The 26,004-nt window shown below is 44.4% G+C and overlaps 2 protein-coding genes across 4 annotated transcripts in view; one reads left to right on the top strand and one right to left on the bottom strand.

Moving 5' to 3' along the window:
* The window catches only part of ube2f (ubiquitin-conjugating enzyme E2F (putative)), a 160,195-nt gene extending 151,674 nt beyond the window's left edge, over positions 1-8,521 (top strand). For all 3 annotated transcript variants that reach the window (XM_070876096.1, XM_070876094.1, XM_070876095.1), the window contains 3 exons: positions 5,215-5,247; positions 5,840-5,902; positions 7,907-8,521. In XM_070876096.1, coding sequence (XP_070732197.1) covers positions 5,215-5,247; positions 5,840-5,902; positions 7,907-7,957 — 147 coding nt within the window. In that variant the 3' untranslated portion in view covers positions 7,958-8,521. The remainder of the gene's footprint in view (positions 1-5,214; positions 5,248-5,839; positions 5,903-7,906) is intronic.
* A 2,281-nt stretch (positions 8,522-10,802) lies between these two features.
* The window catches only part of ramp1 (receptor activity modifying protein 1), a 49,299-nt gene continuing 34,097 nt past the window's right edge, over positions 10,803-26,004 (bottom strand). The window contains exon 3 of the mRNA XM_070876098.1: positions 10,803-23,052. Coding sequence (XP_070732199.1) covers positions 22,797-23,052 — 256 coding nt within the window. The 3' untranslated portion in view covers positions 10,803-22,796. The remainder of the gene's footprint in view (positions 23,053-26,004) is intronic.

The following is a 26,004-nucleotide window of genomic DNA, read 5'->3' as shown; positions in this document are numbered from 1 at the left end:
AAGCTGCATGCATAACATGACATTCATATATTATAATGAAATGCCGTTACATTACTTTGAATCACCACTGCTTTACACATTACTCACTTAACGTAAGCAAGGGATCTGCCTCACCACGGGTGGTGACCGAGCGACTGTGGCTGCCCACCAGTGCCGCAGCGCGTTCCTCCAAGTCCGTCAAGGTTGGTCAGCTGGGAAGGGCCTCCTCCTGTGCACCTGCACTCTGCCCAATTCTTACATATCTTCCTCTGCAAACATGACAAGAGCGTGGCATTGGCTAGCTGACTAGGTACTATCATGGAAAGACAACAGGTTCCAATGTTATATGCTAATACGATTTGTATCCACAATTGAAGCATGGTTATAACATCTACGTTCAGATAAAATATTTCATAAGATCTTGTTTACGATCTAATGCTTGACACAAAAACATCTCGACTACAATATCCATGAGGGCCCCCAGGGATAGGGTGGGGGGTGGGTGGGAGAGAATCAGGACCGCTGGTAAGCTCGGCAATGACGGGAGCTAATGTCCGAAAGTGTCCCAGGGTAGACAGTGAGCCAGGGCAGCTCTTCCCCAGTCCAGGCTGGCTCACTGAGTAGGTGACAGCAGCCGGAGAGACTGATGCAGTCTGGGTAAAGGTGACCAGACCTCTCATTGCTCAGTCGTGCCCCATCCACCAAAGTAACCCAAAAGGAGACTGCCAAAATTAGACATAAAGGGCGCAGGTTCCGAACCCTGTCCAGATCTTAGCAGGGAATCTATGCAAGAATAACCAGCTTAATTTCAATCCAGCAGATTTACATATTCTGTGGATCATTACAATTTAAAATCTATTTAATACTTACTCTTGCCAAAGCAACCAGGCTGTTTCAGCGCTTGTGGCACTGATCCTAATCTCGCTCCCCAGATTTTACGATACACCCGGGATGGAGGTTTCCCACGCCCACCCCAGGTTAATTGGCCCCATCTCGAGTGCTCCCCCTGGATGAGGGCCTCGTTGGCCTCGTCAGAGAAGGGTTTTGCTATCCTCCTCCCCTTCACATCCTGGCCACTCTTGTTCCTGATTGGACATTTTTGCTTTATTGATTTTTGTTGATCTCTGCTCTGTTTATCTGTCTCTCTCTCTCTCTCTATATATCTCTCCGTCTCTGTCTGTCTCTCTCTTTCTCTCTCCCTCCCTTTGCCTTCTGCGCATGCCCAGATGACCCCTGACCTCCCGAATCGAGGAAAACCTTCTTTACAAAAAACAAACGCATGCGCAGAAAGGCCGTTGCTAGGGACGCCAGCCTTCCACATCGCTGAGGCCCATTTCACAGCCCCCCAAAAAAAGCCGAAAGTAGCGATCAGAAAATTTGGCAATCTTCCAGCGATCCTGATAGCTGAAACATCGCTCAGGCTGAAACATTGATAGCCAGCTAAGTGTCCCTCTGTACTAATTAGTGCTTCTAGTTCTCATGTTGTATTAGTAATTCTCTGATTGCATGTTTACATATAAATACTGCAACCACAACCTTAGTACTTTATTCCCTTCCATTTTTACTTATTCCTTCCTTCACTATCCTCCTCCTTAACCACCCTCCTATCAGCCCCGAGATATTTCTCTCCATACTGGATGGGTTTGGATGGTTTGCATTCTAGAGAAACAGACAGCTGTGAGTGAGTTACAAGCTGCCCAGCCGTGACTCCACCAGCGTCCCTGGGTCAAGGGACACCACCTCATTTACCTGGGACAGGTGAGCACAAATACCACTTGGAGCACATCTCTGGTCCCGCCTGCCAATTACATTTGCAATCTATGGCTGACCTGCCGTTGGCAGGGGAGAAGTGTGCCAGCTCTCCTCTAACCAGACTTGATCTCCTTGGCCTTTGTCCGTGTACATACACTATAGGTGGCACTCAGTGAAGGTGTAATCGTGTACACAGTTTGTAAGTTGTACTTGGTGATGTGTGAGTGAATTTATATGTTATAATATGTAGATTTATTTTCAATATTTTTCCTAAACCAGTGTAACTTGTTTGAGCAGGAATTAATCATTTCTCATTGTATGTTTGCTACTGGTTGTGTTTGCAGTGTTTCTAAAAATAGTGCAGGGCATTGTGTGTTGGGTCTGAATTATGTTCAGGAGGCATGATATAGTTATGCGTGCAACGTGTTGACCTTTCAATTGCTGACAGAGTGAATTATTTTGCCAAAAATGCAGTACTGTTTTTGACATACACTCTTTGCTTGCAAGCCATTTTAAATGCAGACCTGGGCTGTTAAACCACAAGTACTGCTTGCCCTGCTGCTCCTGATCTGTGAACTTGTCCACACTTTTCAAACCATTAACTTTCTAACATGCATTTCATTTTATCTGTCTTATCTGAGCTACACCAACATTTTAAATCACATGTTGGTGTAGCTCAGATAAGACAGATAAAATGAAATGCATGTTAGAAACGGAAGAAATAGAAGCAGCAGTAGGCCATTTGGCCCTTTGAACATGTTTCACCATTCAGTAAGATCATGGCTGAACTTCTACCTCAACTCTACCTTCCCACCCTATCCCTTTGTTCCTTTAAAACCCCCAAATCTATCAATCTCTATCAGAGAATACACGGCCCCCGAGGATAGAGAATTCCAAAAATTCACAACCCCTTGAGTGATTCTCACTTTAGTTTCCCTCAATTCTCCCTGCTTCCCCCTGCTCTCTCGCTCTCCATCTCCCATCCTCTCACTCTCTCTCCAGCTCCCTCTCTCTCCTCCTCTCATTCTTGCCCGCCCTGCCTCTCTCTCTGTCTCTCTCCCTTGCCCTCCCTCTCTCCTGCCCTAGGCATCTCTCCGTCGTCCACACCCTCTTCCTCTTTCTCTCCGCTCTTCCCCCCCCCCACCCCCACCCCATCGTAATTAAGGTTGAATTTGTTTGAGTGCTGGCTCCACTGTTTGTTGAACAGATTGCTTTGCAATGTGTGGTATGCAGCAAAGTATTAATTCTTCTCCATAATCAGGATGCTTACTATAATGAGGAGAAATGGTTGTGTGCGTCACTGATGCTCATCCCATTACCAGGTCGGAGCTGAATGTGTCCGAATGTCCCAGGTTCAACAGTGTCCCGGTCTACAGTGACTTAGATGACCTCCATGTCCTTGGGCAAGGGAGTGGAAGATGAGCCATATTTAAACTAACCTGTCTGTCAGATAGTACATCAAACACTTCAACAAACAAAAAAAACTTTCTTTTATAATGGGTTTTCTCTCTCCGTTTAGCTCTGTGCACTAGCTGCCCTTGCCGTAGTTGACACAAGTGATGTTCAGTAGAAAAGGATACTTAGAATATAAACAGAAATCAACTGTTGGCAGCAACAATAATTTGCATTTATATAGTGCTTCTAATGTAGAAAAACGTCCCAGGGTGCTTCCTAGAGGCATAATTGGACAAAACTGTTTACCGAGCCGATGAAGGAGATATTAGGAGAGGTGGCCAAAGAGGTGAGTTTTGAGGAGGAGAGGGGGTGGAGAAGCAAAGGGGCTTAGGGAGGGGGTTGCAGAGCGTGGGACCTAGGCAGCTGAATGAATGCCTGCCATTGGTGGGGTGAAGTGAGGGAGGGGGTGTACAAGAGGCCAAGATTGGAGGAACAGAAAGTTTGGGGGAGTTGTAGAGATAGATAACATTACAGGGATATGGAGGTACAAGTTTGAAGATCTCTCCAATTTATTCTGATTACAACTGGTTAGCTCACACCTTCTATTGTGTAAATGGATTCAGATGAAAAATTATCGATGTACAACATAATAGTCACAGCTGGTGATGGTCTCTGTGGTGGTAAGGTATTGACTAGTGGTCACTGCACATTAAGACTGCAGTGACTCCCCATGAGATACTGGGGTAGTGGACACGTTTCTAACTCAGATACTGGGGTAATACACGTTTCTCAGTCAGATACTGGGGTAATAGACACGTTTCTCAGTGAGGTACTGGGGTAATAGACACGTTTCTCAGTGAGGTACTGGGGTAATAGACACGTTTCTCAGTGAGGTACTGGGGTAATGGACACGTTTCTCTAAGATACTGGGGTAATAGACACGTTTCTCTGAGATGCTGGGGTAATAGACACGTTTCTCTGAGATGCTGGGGTAATGGACACGTTTCTCTGTAAGGTACTGGGGTAATAGACACGTTTCTCTGAGATGCTGGGGTAATAGACACGTTTCTCTGAGATGCTGGGGTAATAGACACGTTTCTCTGTAAGGTACTGGGGTAATAGACACGTTTCTCTGTAAGGTACTGGGGTAATAGACACGTTTCTCTGTAAGGTACTGGGGTAATAGACACGTTTTTCAGTGAGGTACTGGGGTAATGGACATGTTTCTCAGTGAGGTACTGGGGTAATAGACACGTTTCTCAGTGACATACTGGGCAATAGACAAGTTTCTCAGACATACTGGGTAATGGACACATTTCTCTGAGGTACTGGGGTAATAGACACATTTCTCAATGAGGTACTGGAGTAATAGACACGTTTTTCAGTGAGATACTGGGGTAATGGACATGTTTCTCAGTGAGGTACTGGGGTATAATAGACACGTTTCTCAGTGACATACTGGGCAATAGACAAGTTTCTCAGACATACTGGGTAATGGACACATTTCTCTGAGGTACTGGGGTAATAGACACGTTTCTCAGTGACATACTGGGGTAATGGACATGTTTCTCAGTGAGGTACTGGGGTAAGAGACACATTTCTCAGTGACATACTGGGGTAATAGACACGTTTCTCAGTGACATACTGGGGTAATAGACACATTTCTCAGTGACATACTGGGGTAATAGACACGTTTCTCAGTGACATACTGGGTAATGGACATGTTTCTCAGTGAGGTACTGGGGTAATAGACACGTTTTTCAGTGAGGTACTGGGGTAATAGACTCCTTTCTCAGTGAGGTACTGGGGCAATAGACACATTTTTCAGTGATATACTGAGTAATGGACACGTTTCTCAGTGAGGTACTGGGGTAATAGACACGTTTCTCAGTGAGGTACTGGGGGGAATGGACACATTTCTCTAGGGTACTGGGGTTGGTGGACATGTTTCTCAGTGAGTTATGAGAGTAAGTAAAAGGGGGTAACTAATGAGATGTTCAGAGAGCTGCAGAACTACTGACCCAAGAGGCACATTAGCTTTATGCACTGTTACTTCACAATGTAATTCTCCTATATCTTTCCTCTCAGGATGTCGTCTGGGGATTGAATTCCTTATTTACAGTAAGTATCTAAACTGACCCAAATTATGTACAGTTCAAACAAAGTTTTAAACAAGAATATGCTCTGCTTTGCATCATTCATGTGTGACGTAAAGTAAGTAGAATAGAGCAGTAAATTATTTCTTCTGTTCCATGCACCATTAACCTTTTCAGTCACAACTAGCATGAAAGGCTTTGTATCTGAATCAACAATATTGGTGCTAATTTTCCCTCAAACTAATTAAAAGTTTTAATTCACACATATATTCATCTGTGATATAAGATATTCAGAAGTGAGTTACTGGCTGTAATCTAATCAAAGGTTTGGGGTGGAATATGCTGCTGGGATGTGCTTCCACAGGCACCTTCTGGTACATCACATGCATGGCCATTCTTGGTATGTGAACCCAACCAGTGGGTGTCAGGTGGCTATTGGATCAGTGGTGACATCACTGCTGGGCTTGATTCTGTCATCAGCCAGTGTGCACGTATGTACTTTCCAGCAGCCTTGGGCAGGATTCACTCGATAACTGTGGGCACTAGGGCTAATTCCAGCTGATGAAAGACCTTAAAGAGCTGCTAGGATTGAACATTTCTCGCTTCATCTACCACAGGATCTCTTGAATTTTGATGATCCCCTGAATATTGAAGCTGCGGAGCAACACCTGCGTGACAAGGTGGGTCAGTCTGTGTGGTAATATGTCACGTTCCTTGCACAACTTCAAAGATTGTAAATCACAGGCTTCTTCTGCGTGCGAATGTATGGTGGGGTTACTGGGGGGTGGGGGTGGTGTGTGTCACAGGGGGTGTGTCTGTGTGTTGTTACGGGGGGGTAGGGGGGTATATGTACACCACACAGACCCCCCTTAACACAACACAGACGCCCCCCTCCCCCCCGTAACACCACACATACCCCCCCCCCGTAACACTACACATACAGCCCCCCCCCGTAACACCACACATACACCTGCCCCCATAACACCACACAGACGCCCCCCCCCCCGCCGTAACACCACACAGACGCCCCCCCCCATAACACCATACATACACCCCCCTCCCCGTAACCCCACACATATACCCTGTACACACATACACCCACCCCCCCAGTGACACCACACAAACCACCCCTCCCCCCCCCCCCCCCGTGATACCCTGATACCACACAGACACACCCGTAACACCACCCCCACCCCCAATAACACCACACATTTGCACGCAGAAGGAGCCTGTGATTTACAATCTTAGAATGATACAGCATAGAAGGAAGCCATTCGGCCCATCATGCATGTGCTGGCTCTTTGATTAATCCAATTAATCCCTGTTCTATCCTCATAGCCCTGTAATATTTTTTCCTTTTAAGTATATATTCAATTCTCTTTTGAAGGTTACTATTCAATCAGATCCTCCACCCTTTCAGGCAGTACATTCCAGATCACAACTGTATAAAAAAATGTTTCCTCATGTCGCCTCTGATCCTTTTGCTAATCACCTTAAATCAGTGTCCTCTGGTCACCTATCCTTCAGCCAGTGGAAATAGTTTCTCCTTATTTACTCTATCAAAACCATTCATGATTTTAAACACCTCTATCAGATCACCTCTTAACCTTCTCTGCTGAAAGGAAAACAACCTCAGTTTCTCTAGTTTCTCCATGTAACTGTAGTCTCTCATCCCTGGTGCCATTGTAGTGAATCTCCTCCGCACCCTCCCAAGATCTTGACAACCTTCCAAAATGTGGTGCCCAGAATTGAACACACTACTCCAGCTGAGGCCTAACCATGTATAAAGATTTAGCATAGCTTCCTTGCTTTTGTACTCTAGTCCTCTATTAATAAAGTCCAGGGTGCCATATACTTTTTAACAGCCTTCTCAACTTACCCTGCAACCTTCAAAAATTTGTGTACATACACCCCAGGGGGTCTCTATTACTGCACCCCTTTAATATTGTACCATTTAGTTTATATTGCCTCTTCTCATTCTTCTTACCAAAATGTATCATTTTATATTTCTCTGCGTTACATTTCATCTACCATGTGCCTGCCCATTTCACCAGCCTGCTAATGTCCTCCTGAAGTCTGCTACTATCCTCCTTACTGTTTACAATACTTCCGAGTTTGAAATTATGCCCTGTATACCCAAGTCATTAATATATATCAAAAAGAGCAGTGGTCCTAATACTGACCCCTGAGAGACACCACTGTATACTTCCTTCCAGTCTGAAAAACAACCGTTCACCACTAATCTCTGCTTTCTGTCCCTTTGCAATTTTGTATCTATGCTGCCCCTGTCCCTTTAATCCCATGGGTTCTAATTTTGCTAACAAGTCTATTAATTGGTACTTCGTAAAACGCTTTTTGAAAGTCCATATACACAGCATCCAACCGCACTACTCTCATCAACCCTCTCTATTACTTCATCAAAGAACTTCGTTAGTCAAACCCAGTTTTCCTTTAACAAATCCGTGCTGACTTTTTATTTATTAGCCCATACTTTTCTAAATGTCAATTAATTTTGTCCTGCATTATTGCCTCTAAATGTTTCCCCACCACCGACGTTTGGCTGACAGGCCTGTAGTTGCCGGGTTTATCAATCTCCCCTTTTTTAATGGGTCTGAGTTACTAAGGATGAGCATCTGTTTATGTAAAGTCCTTGATGTCTCATTGTTTTTTTATTGACCCTGCAGGAGGACTTTTGGAGTCAAGTGCAGGATTATATTAAGCGCTTTGCAAGATGATCACATGAGCTGCCTTATGGGACACTTTACTTCAAGCTGTAGAAGCCGAGGCTTCTGTCTTCTGATGTCGATCATCAATTAAACACTGGAGTGTGGCGGTCCAGTAACAGTGTTGTTATGAAGAAGAGAAGCTGTTGGTGCTACTTTGAATTCCGCGTCAGTACAGTACAGCAAGTGATGGGCAACTTTGGGCTAAGATTCAAGAATAATTACTTTTATTGTGGCAAAATAGTCAGGTTTTCTTCAATTATAAGGATTGTACAGAGCATCTGGAGTCTGTCTCTTTACTGATTGAATCATAAAGGACAGTTTTTCTCATGTAATCTGGTGTGGTTTGGAAACTGCATTATTTTGCAACAAAATGTCTTAAGACAAAAGTGTTTGAAGCATTAACAGCATGTGGCTTACAAATATTAAACGACGGTCTGTGGGGAAAATCCAGTGAGCAATACTTGATTGAGCCAGTGTCTCTATCCTCAGGAGGGACACATTACTTGGTCCCACAGCTCCCACTTGGTCAATTAATGGATAAAGTACGTCTGTTGGCACAGATGTGAATTTGAATCTGTTTGAGAATTGTAATTCCCGAGATGAAACTAAGGTTTATATGTGTGTGATATATATGGTGAAACTATAAGTACATATATTAACAAAATGTGAAGAATATGTTGTGTACTTGAATATATGCATATACACAGGTATATTATATGTGTAGTGTATACAGTGCTCCTGTATGTCTCTCTGCAGCTCAATACTTCAGCCAGTGGTTAGGAGAGAGTATCGCCCAGTGCACTCTTTTCTCTTTAACAGCTGGTGACTGCTTACTCCTCCATAATCAAGGGACCTTTGACCTCTGCCCTCACCTCACAGAGCACTGGGCCCTCCCTCCCTGCCACACTCTGGCCCCCTCTCCCAAGTATTCAGCCAGCACCCTGTGTTACTGACTATCTCTATTGCTGTTAATCCAATTATGTCACATGGGTGGGCTGGTGTTTATGGAGGATATCACTACATATTTGGAAAGTAAGGATGTTGATGACTATAAAGAAAGAATCAGGATTAAACAACTGTCATTGCACACAGGATGGCAGAGGTGGGCTCAGTGGACAGAGTGCTAACCCTTGTGTCGTACTCTTAGTAAGTACCCTTTAAATCGTGTAACTGCTGTGTGAACTTATTGCTGGTTGTAAATGAAGACTCCCAATCAGTGTGCAGATTCAAACACATAGTTAAGTGCCAAAATAAGTGGGGGATGAGGAGCTTCATGGCTTGCATGTCACTGAACAGCATTTACAGCAGGATTGTGTTTTGAAACAAAAGCACAATGTCATAGAACAGAGGGAAACGCTTCACAATTGGGCCGTCCCCTCTTTAGTGAAGAGGATCATGACCAGGAAGATGGTATTTTACAAACTAGCCTGAATCCTCCAAACTCATGCACAGAGACAGACATATTACTGGGTGCTGAGAGTATTTATATTTGACTCCAAATAACTTGCAGGCCAAACTGCTAATGGGAAAGGTGGTTCTAACTGGACAAGCAGCAAGCTTACCAGTAGTTTGTGTAACTGAGATTTAGATGTTGACAATGTGGTGCTGCAGCATGCTGAATTGTAACCAGCAAAAACTGCCCAGCTTCCTGCTTAATAAACCACAATATTTGGTGACATAATCAATTCATATAATAAACAATATGCAGTAAAAGAAGGTTCAACATGTGCTAAACAGCAACAGGCAGTAAAACAGCAATATACACTGTAAAACACCTCCAATGTGCACTATAAAACACCTCAGGTACTCGCTATAAACCAACTGCCTAGAAGGATAGAATGGAAAAGCAGAGAAGTGATGCTAAACTTGTATAGAATCTTGGTTAGACCACGCTCAAAGTACTGTGCACAATTCTGGTCCCCATATTATGAAAAGGATATAGAAGCACTGGAGAGGGTACAAAAAAAATGCCTATGTATGATACCAGAACTGAGGATATAATTAAGATTGAACAAGCTGGGGCTCTTTTCTCTAGAAAAGCGAAGGCTGAGATGTGACCTGATAGAGATCTGTAAGATTGTGAAAGGGTTTGATAGGGTAGACGTAGAGATGATGTTTCCACTTGTGGAGGAGACCAAAACTAGGGACAGTCACTAATAAATCTTAATAGGGAATTCAGGGGCAATCTCAATGTACAACTATCTACCACACTAATTGCACATTCAATATACAATGTATAACACCAATGTACGTCGTAAAACAACTCCAGTGTATGCTCTAAACAAACACCTCCAATATTGGATGTAAAACATTCAATATAGACTAAGACATACAGTAACATGGGTTAAAACATCTCCAATGATATTGCATGTTGCATTTCTAGTCCATGACACGTGCTGCTAAATTTCAAGTTACAACATGTGATGCTGCAAGTCCAGTTACTAGTACTGGTCTAGTAATCCAGAGAACGAACGCAAGTTCAAATCTCATCATGGCAGTTTGGAATATGAATTCAGTTCTTTTTAAACTAAATAAATCTGGAATAAAAAGCTGGTATCAGTAAAATAACCAGGAAGCTATCAGCTTATCATAAAAATCCAACTGGTTCACTAATGTCCTGAAGGCATGCAAACCTTTCTTGCTTCGTTTGGCCTATATATGACTCCAGTCCCAAACCAATGTGGTTGACTCTTACCTTCCTTTTGAAATGGCCTTGCAAGCCACTCCATTATATCAAACTGTTTTTTAAATGGAATAATAACAAATGGAATAATAGACAGACCACTTGGCTGTGACCTGGGCATCAAACCAGGATGCAATGAAGGCACACCCAGCCCAGGTGATCCTACAAATATGTCACTAATGTTTGGGGATTGCTATCAAAGTTGAGAGCTGTCCCACAGACTGGTCAAGAAACAGCTGTTAGAGGATGGATGTTCTTGCTTATAAATTACTCCTCAAAATGATAGATTTCACAGTATTACAGGTAGCTATCCACAGATTTATTAAGTATATGATAACTTTTATTGACAATAGTTAAACATACACTCACAGCAGCATTTACGGCAAAACTTTGCGAGTTCACCGGAGAATACATACACATTAACAGTTTTGAGCACAAGGATTTTCAAGGCTGATCAGACCGCATCAAATTCTGAGAAAACTCCCCAGCAACCACTCTTTTGCTCTTTTTTTCAATTCTGTTATGTTTCAGCATTACCTATTCTTCCTTTCATGTCCCTTACCAATAACTTTAATTTTACACTTCCTGATTGATCTCAATCAAATCTTTAGGCAGCGACAGTTACAGAAACTCAAACTAACAAAGGCCTCCTAACATCGGTGATCATCCTAGATTATATCCCTTTGATAGATGTAGCCTTCCAAGGTTGCCTTCGCATGCAACAGTTTATGTCTGATCAATACAACTCTTTCCTGTCACCTACATCTCACCAGCATAGATCCTGCGTCCCTATGAAGTTGAAAGATGAATAGCCATGTGGTCTACACAACCATTTGAGTTTCTAAACACTCAAGGGTGTGTTACAAGTTAGTTACAAAGCCTGTTTATATCAAAAGGATAATCAAACCACTAGTGAGATCAGCTACGCTTCAAAAGTTAAAAATCAATAGCAGTACCATCTCATTAACCATTTCCTGATAGCTGCCCCCCTTGTTGGTCTGGAGGTATTTATGGCCAACTCTAAACATTATTTCATCAGCATCATGGTATCTATCTCGATCTATTGTCACGCAAATTTCTGCCCATTTATTTTTCATAACTTATCAGCAAAAATATTATGACTATCATTGTGCATTGAATGGCAAGCAAGACTGAGTGCCTATTTCTTCCCAAGTAGTACCATATATCAAAAAGTCATCCCCTAAACTTAAATGATCCTCCAGTATTCTCTTACTGTTAACCATGTTGTGGATAATAATCAGAAGATCCTTTTTCATGGGCATTAATTGTTCTAATTTTAGTGTCAACTTGGGGGAATCTACCTTAATTTTGGAATTTCCAATTTTATATCTTTCTCTGCTTGAATTTCCATCCCCCGATAGGTACTAGTGTGTTTCATCAATATCCTATTTGTTTCATTCATTTGTATGCAGGAGGTTGGTTTCCTTATGGGACATTGATGCACACCATGAGTGAACGTGTTCAAATTGGTTGTGATAAGATAAGTATTCTCACTCCCATGAACCACATTTACCATGTCATGTTGTATCCTTGTCAGTGTGACTGTACATGACACAGACCTGTTCTTCAGTACAGTTTCATCATGCATTCTGCTTATTCGTCATCTAACATGTAACGTGTCACCCCTGCACACATAGCAGTATCCCAAGATGATGCAGCATGATGTATCAGGCTCAAACCATTCTTGTTCTTCCAAGCTATAGACCAACAGGTCAGGCACATAGATGTGTTCTGAGCACTTCATGTACGGTCCTGATATTACAGACAGTGGCTAGGTTGTGGAATACATCACCTCGCTTAAACACTGGGCCTGATATAGTCATTTCAAGAAGGAAACACTAATATTGCATATTCCTTCATTACCATCAAGCCAGGTGCCCAACCCTGGTTCAATGATGAGAGTAGAAGAGCATTCCAAGGGTAGCACAAGACGTACCTGAAAATGAGATGCCAACTTGGTGAAGCTGCAACACAGACTACATGCATGCTAAACAGGGGAAGCAACATGCAGTAGACCGAGCTAAGCGATCCCACAACCAATGGATCAAATCTACAGTTCTGCCACATTCAGTCGTGAATGGTGGTGGATAATGAAGCAACTAATGGTAAGACGAGACTCCATGACTATCCCCATCCTCAAGTGTTCGCAACCACCTTCAGTCAGAATTGCCAAGTGGATGATCCTTCTCGGCCTCCTCTTGATGTCCTCACCATCACAGATACCAGTCTTAAGCCAATTGGATTCGTTCCATGTGATGTCAAGAAACAGATAAGTGCACAGGGCACAGCAAAGGCTACAGGTTCACACAACATCCCAGCTGTAGTGCTGAAGACCTTGGCTCCAGAACTCTGCCTCTAGCCAAGCTGTTCCAGTACAGCTACAACACTTGCATCTACCTGATAATATGGACAATCATCTCTGTCCCAGGACATTGGCGCAGGAATTCCTGAGGACAGCATCCTAGACCCAACAATCTTCAGCTGCTTCATCCATGACCTTCCCTCCGTCACAAGATATGAAGTGGGGCTATTCGCTGATGATTGCACGGTGTTCAGCTCTATTCCTAACTCCTCAGATAATAAATAGTCCATGTCCGCATGCAGCAAGTCCTGGACAACATACAGGCTTGGACTGATAAGGGCCAAGTATAATTCGCACCACATAAGTAGACGTGAGGAGTGCAATCAAATCAAAACGAATTTTGCTATGCTAGGGGAGTGGCGTACATAATGGCAAATGGTGTTTAATTTAGGAAAATGAAGTGTAATGCATGTAGGGTCAACACAATATACATATCATTTGCAGAAAACTGCTGAAAGAGGTTGAGAAAGAAAAAGATCTCGTGCACAGATCACTGAAGGTTCATGACCAATGTAGAGAAACTAGCTAAAACTCAATAAGCTCACCACCATCCAGGAAAAAACAGCCCGCTTGATCAGCAGCCCATCCACCACCAGTGCACAATGGTTGCAGTGTGTATTATCTACTGGACATACAGCATCACAGTCATGGACTAGTGACTGGGTACTCAGTATCTCTCAGGATGCACTGCAACAACACAACAAGGCTTCTTTGACGAGATCTTCCAAACCACCAAACTCTATCACTTAAAAGGATCAGAGCAGTAGATGCATGGGGTGCCATCACCTCCATGTTCCCCTCCAAGTCGCACGTCATCCTGACCTGGACATATATTGCCTTCATCGTCACTGGGTCAAAGTCCTGGAACTCCCTATCTAACAGCGCTGTGGGAGCACCTACGTCACATTGACTGCAGCGGTTCAAGAAGGTGGCCCACCAACACCTTCTCGAGGGCAAATGCAGATGGGCAATAAATGACAGCCTTGCAGCCGACATCCATATCCCAACAATGAATAAAGAAAAAACACATGACACTACATGGCCAGTCAACAGTCCAAGACATATACTACATGTCCAGTTACCAATCCATGACATATGATACAGCATGCACACTTACTTGTCCCTGACATATGATACTGCATGCCCAGTCATTAGTCTGTAACGTGATACTAGGTAATCAGTAACACAAGATAATGCATGTCCAGTTATGAGTTCATGACAAATGATACCGAGTGTCCAGTCACTAGTCCATGACTGTGATGCTGTATGTCCAGTTACTAGTCTATGACACATGATGTCTTACCAGTTATGAGTCCATTACACGTGATGCAGCATGTCACGTTACAAGTCCATGACACTTGATACTGCATGTCCATTTATAGTCTATGACACTTGATACTGCATGTCCATTTATAGTCTATGACACATGATACTGCATGTCCAGTTATAGTTGATGACACATGATACTGCATGTCCTGTTAACAGTCCATGACATGTATACTGCATGTCCCATTACTAGTTCATGACATGATATTGTATGTCCCATTACTAGTCCATGACATGTGTTACTGCATGTCCCGTTACTAGTCCATGACGTGATACTCCATGTCCCATTTGTAGTCCATGACAGGTAGTACTGCATGTCTAGTTATCAGTCCATGACGCATGATACTGTGTCCACTTATGAGTCCATGATGTGATAGTGCATGTCTAGTTACAAGGCCAGCATTTATTGCCCATCCCTAATTGTCTTTGAGAAGCTAGTGGTGAACCGCTGCAGTCCATGTGGTGAAGGTACTCCCTCAGTGCTGTTCAGGAGGGAGTTCCAGGATCTTGACCCAGCGACGATGAAGGAACAGTGATATATTTCCTAGTCAGGATGATGTGCGACTTGGAGGGGAACTTAGAAGTGATAGTGCTCTCATGATACTGCGTGTCCACTTACGAGTTACATGATAGTGCTTGTCCAGCTATAGTGCATGACACATGATACTGCATGTCTAGTTATAGTGCATGACACATGTCCAGCTATAGTGCATAACGCATACTACATGTCCAGCTATAGTGCATGACGTATGATACATGTCCAGCTGTAGTGCATCACACATAATACTGCATGACCAGCTATAGTGCATGACACATGATACTGCATGTTCAGTTAATTGTCGATGATGTGATGCTGTGTCTGTTGTATATGAATAAAGAGTCTGACTGGATACTGTGAGTTCAAAGTAAAGTGACCGTAGTCTTTTATTGCAGGTCTCCAGAGTGCATCTCCAGCCTTTGAGGCCTCCTTAAGCACCTGTGCTCCCAAGGGATTGTGGAATCCTTTGGGACTTCAGGAGATGAGCCCTCTGGTGGCTGTACAAGGTATATACAAGTTTACATACATAACAACACTCCACCCCCCCCACCCCAAAGTCAACAGTGTAGCTAGTTACAAGGTGAGTCGATCTGGGGCCTTTCTTTCCCTCGTCTCGGTGCAAATGCTGGTTTTCATGAATCGTTTGTTGGGCCCTCGCTGGGCTGCTGTGCAGCTGGCCTTGCTGGGCTGCCTGGTGTGGAGAGTCCTGCTGGGGGTGATGAGTTCTGCTTTGTGGACATCCGCAGTGTCGGTTGCCACTGGTGTGTATGTTGGGGGGGTCAAAAAAGATAGGGTCCAAAGTGAGTTGCTCAGGATAATCCGTGAATCTGAGTTTGATTTGGTCGAAGTGTTTCCGGTGAATGAGTCCATTTGAAAGTTTGACCGAAACACCCTGCTCCCCTCTTTGGCCACATTAGTGCCAGGAAGCCACGTGGGACGTTGTCCATAATTCAATACAAATACAGGATCGTTGATTTCAATTTCGCGTGACACATTTGCGCTATCATGATATGTACTTTGTTGAAGCCGCCTGCTCTCTACCTGTTCATTTGGATCAGGGTGAACTAACGAGAGCCTTGACTTAAGTGCTCTTTTCATGAGCAGTTCAGCAGGTGGGATCCCAGTGAGTGAGTGGGGTCTTGTGCGGTAGCTAAGCAGAACTCGGGATAGGCGAGTCTGTAGTGAGCCTTCAGTTTCCATCTTCAAGCCCTGCTTGATAGTTTGCACTGCTCTCTGCCTGACCATTGGATGCTGGGTTAACAGGGCAGATGTAACATGTTTGATCCCGTTACTGGTCATGAACTCTTTGAACTCGGCACTGGTAAAACATGGCCCATTGTCGCTCACAAGGACATCAGGTAATCAGTACATGGCAAACATGGCCCACATGATTTCAGTGGTGGCAGCGGACGTGCTTGCCGACATTATCTCACATTCAATCCATTTGGAGTACGCATCTACAACCACAAGAAACATTTTACCCAAAAACAGGCCTGCATAGTCGACATGGACTCTGGACTATGGTTTGGAGGGCCAAGACCATAAACTTAGTGGCACCTCCCTGGGTGCATTGCTTAACTGCTTAAACTGTTACATCTGTGCATGCAAGACTCTGAGTGCGTATCGATACCAGGCCACCACACATGGGATCTGGCTATCGCTTTCATCATTACAATGCCTGGGTGGGTACTGTGGAGGTCATTGGTGAAGGAGTCTCTGCCTTTCTTAAGGACCACTATCCGATTTCCCTGCAGAAGGCAGTCTGCCTGTATAGATATTTCATCTTTGCGCCGCTGGTACGGCTTTATCTCTTCCTGCATTTCCAATGGGACACTGGATCAGCTCCCGTGAAGCACACAATTTTTAACTAGGGACAGTAAGGGTCCCTGGCTTGTCCAGGTTCTAATCTGTCAGGTGATTGCTCACTCTCAAATGCTTCCATAACCATGACTAAATCTGCGGGCTGCACCATTTGCACCCCCGTGGTGGGCAATAGCAGCCTACTGAGAGCATCAGCAGTTTTCTGTGCCTGGCCTGTGGCAGATGGCCTAGCTGTATGCAGACGTGAGTGCCCATTTCTGGATGCAGGCCGATGCATTAGTATTTATCCCCTTACTCTCCGAAAACAGGGATATTAGTGGCTTATGGTCAGTTTCCAATTCAAATTTTAGCCCAAACAGATATTGATGCATTTTCTTTACCCCATAGACTCACGCTAATGCTTCTTTTTCAATCCTGCTGTAGGCGCTCTCAGCCTCAGACAGACTTCTGGATGCATAAGCAACCAGTTGCAATTTCCCAGATTCACCAGCTTGTTGCAATACACACCCAACGCCATACGACGGCACATCACATGCTAGTACCAAATGCTTACATGGATCATACAACACAAGCAATTGGTTTGAGCATAACAATTTTCTAGCTTTTACAAAGGCATTTTCTTGGCTTTTGCCCCATACCCATTCGTCTCCTTTATGCAGCAAGGCGTGCAGTGGTTCTAACAATGTGCTGAGACCCGGTAAGAAGTTACCAAAGTAGTTCAGGAGTCCTAGAAACGACCGCAGCTTCATCACATTCTGTGCCCTCGGTGCGTTCTCGATTACCTCCGTCTTCGAATCGGTGGGCCTGATACCGTCCGCCGTGATTCTTCTCCCCAGGAATTCCACTTCAGGCGCCAGGAAAATGTACTTTGAGCATTTCAACCTGAGCCCCACGTGATTGAGTCGACTTAGAACCTCCTCCAGGTTCTGCAGATGCTCGACTGTGTCCCGACCTGTAACCAAGATGTAGTCCTGGAAGACCACCATGCACGGGACCGACTTCAGTAAGCTTTCCATGTTTCTCTAGAATATCGCCGCGGCTGATCGAATTCCAAATGGGCATCTGTTATAAATTAAGAGACTTTGTGCGTGCTGATGCAGGTGAGGCCGTTCGATGATTCCTCCAGCTCCTGCGTCATGTAGGCTGAGGTCAAGTCCAGCTTCGTGAACGTCTTTCCTCCCGCCAGCGTAGCAAAAAGGTCATCAGTCTTTGGTAGTGGGTATTGACCCTGCAGGGAGAAACGATTGATAGTTACTTTGTAATCACCACAGATTCTGATGGTGCTGTCTCGCTTGAGGACTGGAACAATCGGACTGGCCTACTCATTGAATTCAGTCGGTGAAACAATGCCCTCTCATTGCAGCCGGTCCAGCTCGATCTCTACCCTTTCTCTCATCATGTACAGTACTGCTCTCGCCTTGTGATAGATGGGTTGCACCCCCGGAATTAGGTGGATCTGCACTTTTGCTTCTTGGAACTTCCCGATGCCTAGTTCGAACAGCGAAGGGAACTTGTTTAAGATCTGGGCACACGAAGTGTCATCAGCGGGCGAGAGCGCTCGGACGTTGTCCCAGTTGCAGCGTATCTTTCCCAGCCAGCTCCCGCCGAGCAGCGTGGGATCATCGGCCAGTACCACTCAGAGTGGTAGCTTGTGCACCGCTCCATTGTAGGAGATCTTTAGAGTAGCACTGCCGATTACAGGAATCAGTTCCTTTATGTATGTTCTTAGTTTCATACAAATTGGAGTCAAGACTGGCATTGAGGCCTTGCTGCACCTCAATTTTTCAAAAGTCTTTTTGCTCATAATGGACTGGCTCGTGTCCATGTCCAGCTCCATTGACACCGGGAGTCCATTTAGTTCAATCTTCAGCATTATCAGGGGACACTTAGTGGTAAATGTATGCACCCCATATACCTCTGCCTCCTCGGTCTGAGGCTCTGGTTCATCGTGATCCGCCGTGGATTTGACCTCCTCTGCAACACGGTGGTTTGCAGGATTGACAGGATTTGCAGCTCACCTGCACATACGTTGGAGGTGTCCCATTGTTCCACAGCCCTTGCAAACGTACCCTTTGAAGCGGCATGAATGGAAACGATTATCACCCTCGCAGCACCAACAAGGTGTTAATGGCCTTGCATTCATCACTCTTGATGGTGGACTCGGAGACATCTGCGGACATGCAGCTGCAGGTATGTGTGACCTGCCCTGTACATTGCGATTTGAAAACAACATCACTTTGTTCACAGTACTTGTAGCAGCACTCGTGTGCTGAGAGATTTGCTTAGTATTGTCACTGGTGGCAATGAACACCTGGGCTATCGCTATGGCCTTACTCAAGGTTGGGGTCTCTACAGTCAAAAGTTTGTGAAGTATCATTTCATGGCCAATGCCAAGTACGAAAGAGTCTCTGAGCATGTGCTCCAAATGTCCTTCAAATTCGCAATGTCCTGCAAGGCGTCTTAGCTTGGCGACATAACTCGCCACTTCCTGGCCTTCAGATCTTTTATAGGCCTGGAACTGGTACCTCGCCATCAAAATGCTTTCCTTCGGGTGCAGATCCTCCCATACCAGTGTGCATAAATCATCATACGATTTCTGTGTGGGTTTCACTGGAGCAAGCAGATTTTTCATGACGCCATACCTTGGTGCCCCGCAAACGGTGAGGAGAATCGTCTTTCGTTTGGCAGTGTTCGCTTCTCCTTCCAGCTCGTTGGCAACGAAGTATTGGTCAAGTCGCTCCATGAAGGTTTCCCAATCATCTCCCTCCGAGAATTTCTCCAGGATGCATCGTTGGGTTCGTCATCTGTATCTCATCGCCAGTTGTTATGTATGAATAAAGAGTCTGACTGGATACTGTGAGCTCAAAGTAAATTGTGACCTTAGTCTTTTATTGCAGGGCTCCAGAGTACCTCTCCAGCCTGTGAGGCCTCCCTAAGTACCTGTGCTCCCAAGGGATTGTGGGATCCCTTGGGACTCCAGGGGATCAGCCCTCTGGTGGCTGTACAAGGTTACATATATTAGTGTCCAGTTGCTAGTGCATAACAAATGATACTGTGTATCCAGTTACTAGTCCATGACACATGATACTGCATATGCAATTACTAGTCTATGACGTGATCCTGCAGACTCCACCATTTCTGTCACCTCCAATCTTACCCTCCCCTCCCCTTTCAGCATTCCAAAGGGACTGTTCCCTCCCCAACACCCTGGCCCAATCTTTCATCACCTCCAACACCTGCTCTCCTTCCTCCAGCACCATCCCATGCCAGCCCAGGAGATGAAGGACCTGCCCTTTCACCTCCTACCTTCCCAACCTGCAGGGGCCCCAAACACTCCTTCCAGGTGAAACTGTGATTTACTTGTACTTCTTCAAACTTGGTATATGTTAGCTGTAAAACAGAGTCTGCTCTCTTAAGTAGGATGTAAGAGATCTCATAGGACAATTTCGAAGAAGATCAGGGGAGTTATGCCCAGTGTCCTGGCCAATATTTATCCCTCAATCAACATAACAAAAACAGCAACCCACTTCGCTTTTCCAGAGTTCCTATGCTTCCCTCCCCCTCTGCTATTCTGCAGTAACCATTTACACCTCCTCTGGACATGTTTTTTGTTTGTTTACTTATCCCATTGACACCTCCTTTTGCCTTTCTCCATCATCCCATTTGGCATTTAATCACTCCTGCCATCCACTCTACCACAGACCTTCCCTTTTGTTCTTGCTGTGACTATTTGCACAAATACCTTTGCAGTATACTGTGCGCAGGCGCATCAGATCGTCTTCGGCACATGCGAAGTGCTCAATTGTTACAGCCTGCACCATGGGTCACACTTTCCTTGGCTCTGTGGAGGTGGTCAGGAAATCCGTTGGTGGGAGGGGGTAGAGAGGATCAAGAGAGAGAGAGATCAGGGGTGAGAGGAGATGGGAGGGGGAGAGGAGGTGAGGAACTGGGGGGGGGTTGCGGGTAGGGGTAAAAAAACACAAAGAACACAGTGGGGGATAGGGGAGGAATGTGATCCAAGTCTAAAGGTGGGGGTGGGCGAGAGCTATAACGTGATCCAGAGAAGACGGATCACCTTCCAATCCCACACCTGCACTACCTTCTTCCTCTCCTCCCCATGAACACGGTTGAGTTTTCAGAAAGCCCGGTGAGTGGAAAGTGACATCATTGGACTGGACGTTATCCAGAAGTCATGACACTATCGCTATTCACTTCATATCCAATAAACCTGTTAATCTGTAACCCAGACATGCATGGGGGAGAGGCGGAAGGTCAGGAACTTGTTGGGGAGAAGATCAGGAAGGCGAGGGGATGGATGGTCAGGAACTTGGACAGGAGGAGGTGGTCAAGAACTTAGGCAGGGGGAGGTCAGGAACTTGTTGGGGAAGGAAAAAAACCCAGAAACTTGGGGGAGGGGAGGTGGTTAGGAACTTGTTGGGGGGGGTGGGGAGAATGTCATAACCCACGAGGGAGAGCCCTGTCTGTTCTCTGCAACTTGGCAGACAGAATGAATGGCTCGAATTGCACATTGCAAACGAATTGATTACTTAGGCAGGTAGGATCTAATTACACATTCCAGATAAACTGCTGGGTATGTCTTGTCCTCCACAGGGACCAATCATAAATCTGAACTTGTCCTCCAAGGGTACCAATCAGAAACCTGGTATTGCAATTAGATGCGGCCTTTTGATCTTTCCTTCCCATCCGCTCCGCCTCCCTCCCACCTCCACCCGACCACACTGGCTCTCTGCTTAAAAACTGTTAATTCTCTAACTTCCAGTTCTGCTACTGCCTGACCTGCTGAGTGTTTATAGCATTTTTCGTTTTTATTCCAGTCTGTTACTGCTATTTCCTGTTTAATATTTTGGAGGTTCCATTGCATTATGTTGATTTACGGTATCTTTAATCACAGTGTGACAGGTGTACATTTTATTTAATGAACCAATGTTTACAAAAATATTCCTTTCCAATTATCTGCCATTGCTCTCCCCTTCTCTCTTGGAGGTGCTATATCTTTTTGGGAAACAGTTCCATTCTTTATCTGTTATCCCAGACAGTGAGTATTAGAGGCTATTTGACAGCGGACACAGCCTAACCCAATTCTGACTTCAAATGGACATCTTTCCAGCGGGGATGATGGATAGTCAATAGCAAAAAGTACAATGTTCTGCTCCTTGATCCAGGGCACTGAAAGCAACTGGTCGAGAGCAGATATTTTAGCATAGATTGGAATGGAAGCTTGGCTGTTCCTGCTTTGAATGACTAAGTACCGTACCAGCACCTCACCCATCCTCTCTGTCTTTGACAGTCCAGGATTGGAGCCCCCTATGTAATGTTTTGTTTCCAGCAAGCAGTGCAGACTGCTCATGTTTGGATGTATTCGGGCTATTCTAACATCCAAAATAATGAAAATCTACTGACAAGATTAGAAAACCTTCTGGATTAAAGCAAAATGTTTTGGTGCTTCCTTGCCTCCTCTGATTCTTTTTGTTCCATAATTACTATTGGGTTGATTTTGTTAGTTATTACTTGAGAATGTTTAGCCAATTCAAAAAGGAAAATTCATGTGTATCAAATGGGTTTTATACAAATGCATTACTTAGAATCAAAAAATGACATGGATGTCCATACATGCATTGAGTACCTGGTATGATCTCCATATGGGAGTTCAGTCATACATGAGTTGAGAAACCAGCATGGTTACCCAACTCAAACGTTAGAACATTTGTCAACATCATAGCCACTTTTGTCGTAAGTGTTTAGTGGCTCAGTTCGGGTGGTTTAAACGTCACTCTTCCCAAGTTTTAAGGTTTGAAAGAGAATACAGAATGTTGCAGAATGGTTTGTTAAACACAAGCAATGTCCCGGATTAGGACCAGTGAGTGCTTAGAATGTCTTAAGTTTTCCACTTGCTGTTTAGACACCAAAGAACCATTCAACAGTGAGTTTGGTTCAACTTCAGACTCTGCAGTTCAGGCATTTGCTGTTCATCCTCTCCGATGTAAAGTTGGTTGAAACAGTAACATTGCTTTGCCAGATCAAAGCTAAAATCCATAAGTGTCCTCAAACCCAATAGCAGGGGTTGTAAAATTAGTTTTTAGACAATGCCCTCATTCCGTTTGCTTCTCCACACCACAAGTGCGGTCATAAGCAGAGTAATCATCATTGGGATCACAATGAAGGGCCCCATGATGTTGTTTCGGGGATCTCCCAAGGCTCTCCCGGAGATGGAACAGTTTGCAAAGTATTCCTTGTGGATGGTGATGAAGAATTTGTCCACCACCTGGTCTGGCCAAAAACAGTCCATCTTTCTAGCGATCAAGACTGTGCAGTTAGTGAGATCTCCATAGGAGCTGCAAGGAAAGCGAGAGCATTCATTAGCAAGGCCAGATACAATGGTCACTGCTGAAAACAGATGGGTGCACATGAAAATAGAGCTCATTAAATAAATGATCCACTGTGAAGGAAAATGGAATTTACAAAGAGAAGAATGGTAAAATGAACCATCAGGCCCACAAGAATCTAAAAGAGAAAAAATGCGACTCGGTCACCTGTTCTGAGAAACGGTTTACACCTGAAACTTTAATAAGTGTGTCTCGGGTACTCATTGGCCTGTGTATTTCCATCAGTTTTCATTAATCTTTGTATGTCTTATAGAAAACCAGAAACTCACCAGATGAAGAATAGAAGGAGGGGTGCTTAATGAGAACTATAGGATACTGAGCAAGATAGTGAAAATACACCTGGAGCAATACTGTTGGATACCCCAGGGCAGGAGAGGTATAAGGTACTGAATGGGATAGAGTAAACAAACCTGGAACATAAGAACCGAAGAAATAGGAATATGAATAAGCCATATGGCCCCTCGAGCCTGCTCCACTATTCAATAGGAATTTCTACATCAATTCCACTTTCCCGCCTTATCCCCATATACCTTGTTAGTGTCTAAAAATCAATATACTCAATGACTGAGCAGCCACAGTCCTCTGGGGTAGAGAATTCATAAGATACACAACCATTTGAGTGAAGAAATTTCTTCTCATCTCAGTCTTAAATGACCGTCTCCTTAACCTGAGACTATGACCCTTCGTTCTAGACTTTCCAGCCAAGGGAAACAGCCCGTCAGCATTTACCCTGTCAAGGCCTCTAAGAATTTTATACATTTCAATGAGATCTCATTCTTCTAAACTCCAGATATTATAGGCCCATTCTACTCAATCTGCTCATAGGACAGTGCTCTCATCCCAGGAAACAAGAGAGAACAATACTGTCAGATACCCGAGGGCAGGAGGGGTATAAGGTACTGAATGGGATAGAGTAAACAAACCTGGAAAATAAGAATCGAAGAAATAGGAGCAGGAGTGAACCATATGGCCCCTCGAACCTGCCCCACTATTCAATAGGATCATGGCTGAACTTCTACATTAACTCCACTTTCACACCTTATCTCCATATCCCTTGATTGTCTTAGTGTTCAAAATTCTATCTATCTCAGCCTTGAATATACTCAACGACTGAGCATCCACAGCCCTCTGGGGTAGAGAATTCAAAAGATAAACAACCCTTTGAGTGAAAACATTTCTCTTTATCTCAGTCTTAAATGGCCAACCCTCTTAACCTGAGACTATGACTCTAGTTCCAAACTCTCCAGCCAGTGGAAACAGCCTGTCAGCATTTACCCTGACAAGGCCTCTAAGGATTTTGTACATTTCAATGAGATCTCATTCTTTTAAACTACAGATATTATCAGCCCATTCTACTCAATCTCTGCTCATAGGACAGTGCTCTCACCCCAGGAAACAATATAGAACAATACTGTCGGATACCCCAGGGCAGGAGGACAAGAGGGCACAGGGTCAGGATGTGAAGGGCAAGTTTAGGGCCAACACAAGGAAGTACTTCTTTACATAGAGGGTGTAAAGCTGGAATATAGCTGACAGAGTTTTCAGGAAGGGTGGGTGAAGCTGGGACACGACTCATTTAAGGACTAGCTGTGTGCTAGGAAAATGCTAGGATTGGTATTCTGGAAGGATGGGATCAAATAGGCTGAAGTCCTTCATCTGATATATAGGTGTCATGGTTTTCCCTTTCCCCCTTTGAGTCAGGGCGTTGTGGGTTCAAGTCCAACTCCAACTCCAGAGACTTCAGTACATAATCCAGGCTGACACTCCAATGCAGTACTGAGGGAGGGCTACATCATCGGAGGTGCCGTCTTTCAGCTGAGACATTAAACCGAGGCCCCGTTTGTCCTCTCACATGGCTGTAGAAGATCCCATGGCACTATTTGAAGAATGGAGCAGGTGAGTTATCCCTAGTGTCCTGGCCAATATTTATCCCTCAACCAACATCACTAAAAGAATATCTAATCATTTGCCTCATTGCTGTTTGCAGGAGCTTGCTTTGCGCAAACTGATTGCCACATTTCTTACATTACAACAGTCTACACTTCAAAAGTAGTTCATTGGCTGTAAAGTGCTTTGGGTCATCCTGAGGTTGTGAAAGGCGCTATAGAAATGTTCTTTCTTTGTCAGTGTTTATTGACAACGTTTTGAATCAATGATGGTCACAGGCCCAAGTTACTCTGCTTAACTGATGTCACTGAGTAACAAAGTATTATAAGAAGACATTTTTTTTTATTATCTGTTATTTCTTCCCACTCCAGACCCCAAGCTTCAGTTCCTCCAGTGACTCACTTGCTAAATGCACCCCGCCAAACACCACCAAACTTCACAGAGCAGAAGTGTGTCTGGTTAGGTTGAGTTTGCTGATCTCAGCCAGGACAATGGTTTGGGATACACCTACATGATTGCAGATGCACACACATGCACGTAAATATACATGCAAATACAAACACACATGTAAATATACATGCAGATACACACGCATGCACACACAGATACATGTACACATATGTAGATACACATGCTCACAGACATAGACGCACACACACACATTCAGACACGCACACTTACATGCAAATGCACATGTGTGCTGATGTGCACACACGCACTCACACACACTGCTCAGATGTGCGCGCACACATGCATGCACTCATGCTTTCATGCAGAAGTCACTGGACCGTGATTAGGAGTGGGAATGCAAATTGATTTTTTAATTTCCTTCCCAATTGCAGGGATCTGAAGAGTCTGTAGTGCTGTACTAGTTAACTCAGCACAGACCGGGAATGGAAGCAGAGATATTCCTATCTTGTAGAGCTCAATACAAGACAGGACAGTGCATTTACTCAACAGATCCTTCAGCTTCACTGCTCAGCTACACAGCAAGCCTGGGAGGATTTGATGACA

Source organism: Pristiophorus japonicus, chromosome 3, assembly GCF_044704955.1.
Source record: "Pristiophorus japonicus isolate sPriJap1 chromosome 3, sPriJap1.hap1, whole genome shotgun sequence".
NCBI classification, from domain to species: domain Eukaryota; kingdom Metazoa; phylum Chordata; class Chondrichthyes; family Pristiophoridae; genus Pristiophorus; species Pristiophorus japonicus.
The sequence above is the reverse complement of the archived record's forward strand: the minus strand, read 5'-3'. Positions and strand labels throughout refer to the sequence as shown.